The 6,978-nt window shown below is 49.4% G+C and overlaps 1 protein-coding gene across 4 annotated transcripts in view; it reads right to left on the reverse strand.

The window, feature by feature from the left end:
• SGSM2 (small G protein signaling modulator 2) overlaps positions 1-6,924 on the reverse strand; it is a 37,143-nt gene extending 30,219 nt beyond the window's left edge. Inside the window, exons 1-2 of one of the 4 annotated variants that reach the window (XM_067715958.1) lie at positions 6,749-6,924; positions 2,168-2,243 (exon numbers count right to left, since the gene is read on the reverse strand). In XM_067715958.1, the coding sequence (XP_067572059.1) occupies positions 2,168-2,243; positions 6,749-6,805 (133 nt within the window). In that variant the 5' untranslated portion in view covers positions 6,806-6,924. Of the gene's footprint in view, positions 1-2,167; positions 2,244-2,756; positions 2,910-6,748 lie in introns of those variants that run through there. The other 3 variants (XM_067715960.1, XM_067715961.1, XM_067715959.1) reach the window with 3 other exon arrangements.
• Between the last annotated feature and the right edge of the window lie 54 nt (positions 6,925-6,978).

Genomic DNA, 6,978 nt, shown 5'->3' on the forward strand with positions numbered 1-6,978 from the left:
CTTCTGGTGACAATGACAGACACTGGCTGACGTCAGGGGAACACAGCACAGGTGGAAGGGAGTAGGGTTCTAATACTCGTCAAAGTCACCTATTGCAAGCACGCTTTTTCCCCAGCAGGGCTTCTGCCCAAGAAAAGTAGGATCAGACTGCTCCTGCAAACCTGAGAATCGTTGTATCATCTCAAAGAACCAGGGAAACTTACCCGAAAGGGAGATAGTAGGACCTCAAATCCTGCAAACCTAGTTTCAGGCTTACCATCCAAAAGAGGAGAAAACACAGACATTTTTCTCATCTCTTACAACGCTAGGAACCTTCACATGTATCATCTCAATACCCACAAAAATTCCTTAAGTTGGGAATCACCACCCTGTTTTTAGAGGAGCAAACTGTGGGTGACAGAAGTTAAGAAATTTGTCCAAAACAACTTGAGAAGTAAGCAGAGCACCAGGGTTTGTCTGAACCCTCAGTCTGTCACTCGGGCTCTGCTCACAGGCTGCCTCTCCCCAGTCGCCCTCCCACATTTCTCTTTTTTTTTCCGTAGCTGTTGCCACACCTGTTATTGCAGGATATATTCACGTGTACATTTGTTTTCTGTCCCTCTGCCCACAGAATGTAATCCTCCGGGGCAGAGACGCTGTCCATCTTGCCACTGCTGTTTCCCTACCTGGAGAACAGTATCTGGAATCTGGGGGACCTTCAGTGTTTGCTGCTGGACTGATGGGAGGGGCAGCTCTATCGGCCTCACCATGCTACTGTCAAAAGTGTTCCTTCCCGTATCTCCTCCTTTCATTCCTTCACCTCAGAAATGCACAACCTCCCTTCAATGAACACCAATCTCAGAGGCCAAGGAAAACAACATAAAGGTGGCAAATGAGGGACTTCCCTGGTGGTCCAGTGGTAAAGAATCCGCCTTCCAAAGCAGGGGGCATGGGTTCGATCCCTGGTCAGGGAACTAAGATCCCGAATGCCGCGGAGCGACTAAGCCCACGCGCCACAACTACTGAGCTCACGCGCCTCAACTAGAGCCTGCGTGCCACCAACTACAGAGCCCACGTGCCCTGGAGCCTGCGCACCACACCTAGAGAAGAGAAAACCCACACGCCACAACCAGAGAGAAGCCCACGTGCTGCAACAAAAGATACTGCATGCCGCAACTACGACCTGGCACAGCCAAAACTAAATTAGAAAAAAAAAAAAAGATGGCAAACAGAAGGTCAAATTCCTGGAAATCCAAGAAGATTCAGTTGTGTGTAGGGACAGGCTTGCTCCTACAAAAGCAAAAGTGTTCACACTGAGGCAGAAGCGTTGGTTTATTACAGACTTTCTCCTTTCTAAGGTGGGAAGGCTTGGCTATCCCTCCTTTACACTCATGTTGTTTTGCACGCAGTCGAGTGCTTGGATGCTGGAGCAACACAGGTGGGATTAATTAGAAAATAGATGTGGGGCTTCCCTGGTGGTGCAGTGGTTGAGAGTCCGCCTGCTGATGCAGGGGATGCGGGTTCGTGCCCCGGTCCGGGAGGATCCCACATGCTGCGGAGCGGCTGGGCCCGTGAGCCATGGCCACTGGGCCTGCGCATCCGGAGCCTGTGCTCCGCAACGAGAGAGAGGCCAGAACAGTGAGAGGCCCACGTACAGCAAAAAAAAAAAAAAAAAAGAAAATAGATGTGGCACAGAAAGCATCCAAAAGCACAGACCCTTCCCCAAAGTTAATGTAAAGATAAACCAGAGCAGTGGTTCCCAAACCCAGCTACCTAGGACAATGGCCCTTAAAGTGTGGTCTCTGGACCAGCAGTATCAGCATCATCTGTGAACTTGCTAGAAATGCAAATTCCTGGGACTGCCCCAGACAGACTAGAATCAGAAACTCCAGGGTTGGGACCCAGGAATCTGTTTGAACAAGTCCGACAGGTGACTCTGATGCATGCTAAAATTTGAGCACTACTGTCCTTGGGAACTAGACACATATAGGCGATTCTTGGGCCCTGGGGATCCTGATTCAGTAGGTCTGGGATGGGACCCAGAGATCCCTTTCGTAAGCTTCTGAGTTGATTCTGACTTGCAGCCAGATTTGAGAACTACTGAACCTGAGAACTCATCTTTCCCTGGCCCCAAGATAGTGTCCTCAGTTTTTAAACCCCTCCCATTATCCCCCAGTCGCTCACTCACCACACAGAGTAAGGATGTGGCTGCTATCTTCATGCACAAACTTCCTGGTGACAGCCTCCTCCATGATTTGCTTCACCTGTGAATAAATGGGCAGCGTCGTGATTGATTGATTGATTAATTGATTGACCAAAGGCCTGTGAGCAAGTAAATGGCTTGGCTCTGCCCCCCTGGTCTGGGTTCAGACACCTGCAGAGTAGATGATAGGAAAGGGAGGGGTGAGGAAGCAAAGTTTCTTCTGTACAGATAGCACCAACATCTTGGAAAGGCAACCAGGAAAAAAGATGCTATAAACCCACCAATCAATCAGTACAGATATTCCAACCCAGGAGGAAGTGCCCTGCTATAGAGAACAGGGGTGGGATGCTATTTGCACATCTGTACTTAGCTGCAGAAGGGCCTGTGGGCAGACACACTGTCCTTTAGGGACAAACTGTTTCAGTACAGGCTCCAGATAAACAACCTGACCCTCCTTTTCTCCCTTCTCTGAGGGTAGGGGTACACGTCCATCTAGGCCTCAGGGACACTCCCCAAATGCTCACAAGCCCAGTCTTCTTTCTGTCTAGGTAAAGCCCTATGTTTGGGTTCCTACCTGGATGTAAAAGCTTCTGAATGCCTTGTAAGGTAAGCGGTCACAGCCTTCTTTAGAAAGCACTTAAAAAAAAAAAACACTTTAAAATTGATGTACAAGGACTTCCCTGGCGGCACAGTGGTTGGGAATCCGGCTGCCAGTGTGGGGGACACGGGTTCGGGCCCTGGTCCGGGAGGATCCCACATGCCGCGGCGCAACTGGGCTGGGGCGCCACAACTGCTGAGCCTGCGCTCTAGGGCCTGTGTGCCACAGCTGCTGAGGCCCGCGCGCCTGGAGCCCGTGCTCCGCAGCGGTGGGGGAGCCACTGCAGTGAGAGGCCTGCACACAGCAGCGGGGGGTGGCTCCCGCTTGCCGCATCTAGAGAACCCCCACACCCAGCAGCAGAGACCCAACGCAGCCAAAAATAAATAAATTAATTAATTTAAAAAAATTGATGTACAAATAGAAAAGGGTATATATCATAATTACACAGCTTGAAGAATTTTCACAAATTGAACACACCTATGAAACCAGCATCAGATCAAGAAACATAAACGTGACCAGCACCCTAAAGTACCCCCAAACTCTGCCATGTTTCCTTCTAGTCACTACTTCCCTCAAAGGTACCCACTATCCTGACTTCTAACATCATAGAGCACTTTTGCGGGGTTTTGTACTTTTTATAGATGGAATGGCTCACTGTGTAGCTTTTGTGGCTGGGTTTCTTTTGCTCCTTGGTGTGACTGTGAGATCTGTTCATGTTGTATATGGATGTGCATTGTTCATTCTCTATTGTGTGAACAACTCACAATTGACTGGCATTCGGGTAGCTTCCAATTTGGGGCTATTATGGGTAGTGCTGCTGTGAACATTCTAGACGTGTCTTTGTGTGAACACGGGTGCTCATTTCTTTGGATTTATATTTTTAGGCAAGGAATTTCTGATGAGTATATTCTATATTATTAGATTTTGCCAAGTTGCTCTCCAAAGTGGTTGTATCAATTTACACTCCCAGCAGGAGTATATGAGGTTCTAGTTGCTCCCAACACTTAAACCATGCACTTTTGATGCCTGGGGGAACCTGCCAGGAGACAAATACGAATACTGAAGATTAGAGGGATGGATTACCTCAATCCCAACATTAAATCTTACAGACACAGTAAGCTCTGGGACAGCTAGTCTTTGCCATTCTTTGGACAGTGTCCTGTGTCCAGTGTCCTGATGCTGCCCTTGCTCCCCAGGCCCTCACTTTGGTTTGCAGGGTGGTAGAGCTTCTGAAGTCTGGGGAGGAGGGAGGAAGAACCCGGAGTCTCCTCCCTGCTGCAAAGTGCTCATGGTTAGCGGTTAGGTAAAGGGGGATCGGATCGATTCTGCACTCTATTTTTTTTTAACATCTTTATTGGAGTATAATTGCTTTACAGTGGTGTTAGTTTCTACTTTATACCAAAGTGAATCAGCTATACATATACATATATCCCCACATGTCCTCCCTCTTGTGTCTCCCTCCCACCCCTCTAGGTGGTCACAAAGCACCGAGCTGATCTCCCTGTGCTATGCAGCTGCTTCCCACTAGCTATCTACTTTACGTTTGGTAGTGTATATATGTCTATGCCACTCTCTCACTTCGTCCCAGCTTGCCCTTCCCCCTCCCCATATCCTCAAGTCCATTCTCTACGTCTGCGTCTTTATTCCTGTCCTGCCCCTAGGTTCTTCAGAAACTTTTTTTTTTTTTTAGATTCCATATATATATATGTTAGCATACGGTATTTGTTTTTCTCTCTCTGACTTACTTCACTCTGTATGACAGACTCTAGGTCCATCCACCTCACTACAAATAACTCAATTTCGTTTCTTTTTATGGCTGAGTAATACTCCATTGTATGTATGTGCCACATCTTCTTTATCCATTCATCTGTCAGTGGACACTTAGGTTGCTTCCATGTCCTGGCTATTGTAAATAGAGCCTGCACTCTAAACTATTAAAACCTTCCTAGATTACTTCCCAAGGGGTTTTGCATTAAACAGAGCATAATGTCACAGCTCAAAGACCTGCAGGCATCTGAAGCAGACTGTTGGGGCAGATTTTTGGATTAGGAGGACCTATAGATACCCTGGGAATTCCCTGGCGGTCCAGTGGTTAGGACTCGGCGCTTTCACTGCTGGGGCCCAGGTTTAATCTCTGACGGGGGAACTAAGATCCCACAAGCTGTGCAGCACAGCCAAAAAAAAAAAGAATTATACTACAAGTCCTTTATGAAAGGCCAGACTTGCCTACAATTACCCGCACTGTCCCTACTTGTAGGACAAGAAAGGATTTTATTTCTCTTGAAATCAAGCACTGAAGGGGGAAGGGAACTAAGAGTTCAGAGCGGGTCAACCTCTGTCAGGTAATACACATAGCTGTGGCATATTCTGGACATTTCTTACATTTGTTTAAGAATCATTCTGGGAGTAGTACAGACAGCCTTCTAAATACTGCCTTCCCCCAAATCTTTCCCATCATCTCTGACCAACCCCAAATTTGGAACACATCAACAATGCTAGCACATGTGCCCATAGTTTGGGTATGGCTACATTTTTGTTCTTGTTTATACTGTTCACATAAGTCTCTGTCACTAGACTATTTGTTTCCTGAGGATAATTACTGAGATTTGAGATTTCTTTTTTCCTTGGGGAGACCAGAGTTGGGGCTTAAATTCTAATTTGATGTACTCCTGGCCTAAAAAACCTCTCACTTGGCCACTTCACAGCAAAGGCACAATAGAGCTTCTCACACACAGTTGGAAAAGGTGATGGCTTCAACTACTTCTTTGCCAACAGAAGGGAAGGAAACAAAAGTTAGGGCACAATAGCCAGGCCATAATTAATGCAGGAGAACGATCTAGAGCCTTCCAGGATTTTATAAGAACCCAGAGTCTTCTCCAGTCCTGAAACTCTAGGAAAGGGTAAAGGAACCAATATGGTAAACTTTTATATATGAGGTGAATATCACTATCCTTATTTTAGAGATGAAGAAATTGAGACTCAGAGAGGTTAAGTAACTTATTCAAGGTCACAAAGAGCTGGTCCAGACTATCCCAAAGTTTATGCATTCCCATCAGACTTTGCAGTCTCCAAGATCAGCAGATTTATTTACCAAATAGTCAGAGTGCCTATGCGGATACAGAGTTCTGGACAAAATGGATGGGTGTCCTGCCCTCATCGAGTTTACACATCTGGCAGACAAAGAGGTAGGTGGGAGGAGTTCGTGGCTCCATCCAGAGGCCTAATCCATTCTAATCCACTCTGTGGGTTTGAACTCTCCAGCTCTCATTTGCGGGTGAGTCATACGGGCACCCCCCACCATCACCACCATGAAATTGAAATGGCTTTTAGGGCAGGGTCAAAGTAAAGGACATTAGTACAGAGAAGGACTTTTTCTCTTTCTGACGTGGGCGGGGGGACTCCTCAAAAGAGGAAAATAATCTTGAGTCTTAAAAACCATTCTCAAAACACCCCCTGGCCTCTGGGTAGGGAGGTGGGCGTGGAGTGAGAAGCAGTGAGGTGTGCGGCGAACCCTCCTACAGCCGAGACTCGGTTCCCAGAAAGATAACTGAATGGGTGTAGGGCAAACCGGAGCTAAACCCCCAAGTCACCCGTTTAGCGCTCTAGGAGGCCTGCGAGGGGCCCCGCCCCCTCCTCAGGCGGCGCGGGCAATGAATGGGCAGCTCGGGTTCTCCAGAAATTGCCGCCACCCCTCCCCCGACCTCGGTCTCCCAGAGCTGCTGCCTTCACAGGGCGGGGAGCTGCGGAATCGCGGAGCAAACTAACCCTGAAGCGCCGGCCTAGCCCCTGGGGCCGAGGAGAGCTGCCCCCTGATCCGGGAGTGGGGCGGGAACCGCAAACCAGTCCAGGACCCCGCCCCCGCCCAAGGCCAGCGAGCGCCCGCGCCCCGGAATGGGCGCAGATCTTTCTGTCCCTTGGGCCTTGCGGACAGGGACGCGAGCCCCCGGGGTTCCGTACCCCGACTTTACCTCCTTTTTCACGTTCCACAGCAGTTTCTCTTTGACTGCGTCCTCCGCGCTGCCCATCGTGCGGCGGCTGACGGGAAGGTGGTGCCCAGCGGCCGCCTAAGCCCCCCACGCGCCCTCGCTGCCTCCGCGCCTCTCGGCTCAGCGCCCCAAGCGCCAGGAGGAGCCCCCGCCCGCCGCGCTCCCCGCCCGCCGCCACCGCCGCCGCCGCCGCAGCCACTGCCCGGTGCTGG

Source organism: Pseudorca crassidens, chromosome 19 (genome assembly GCF_039906515.1).
Source record: "Pseudorca crassidens isolate mPseCra1 chromosome 19, mPseCra1.hap1, whole genome shotgun sequence".
Taxonomy (NCBI): Eukaryota; Metazoa; Chordata; class Mammalia; order Artiodactyla; family Delphinidae; genus Pseudorca; species Pseudorca crassidens.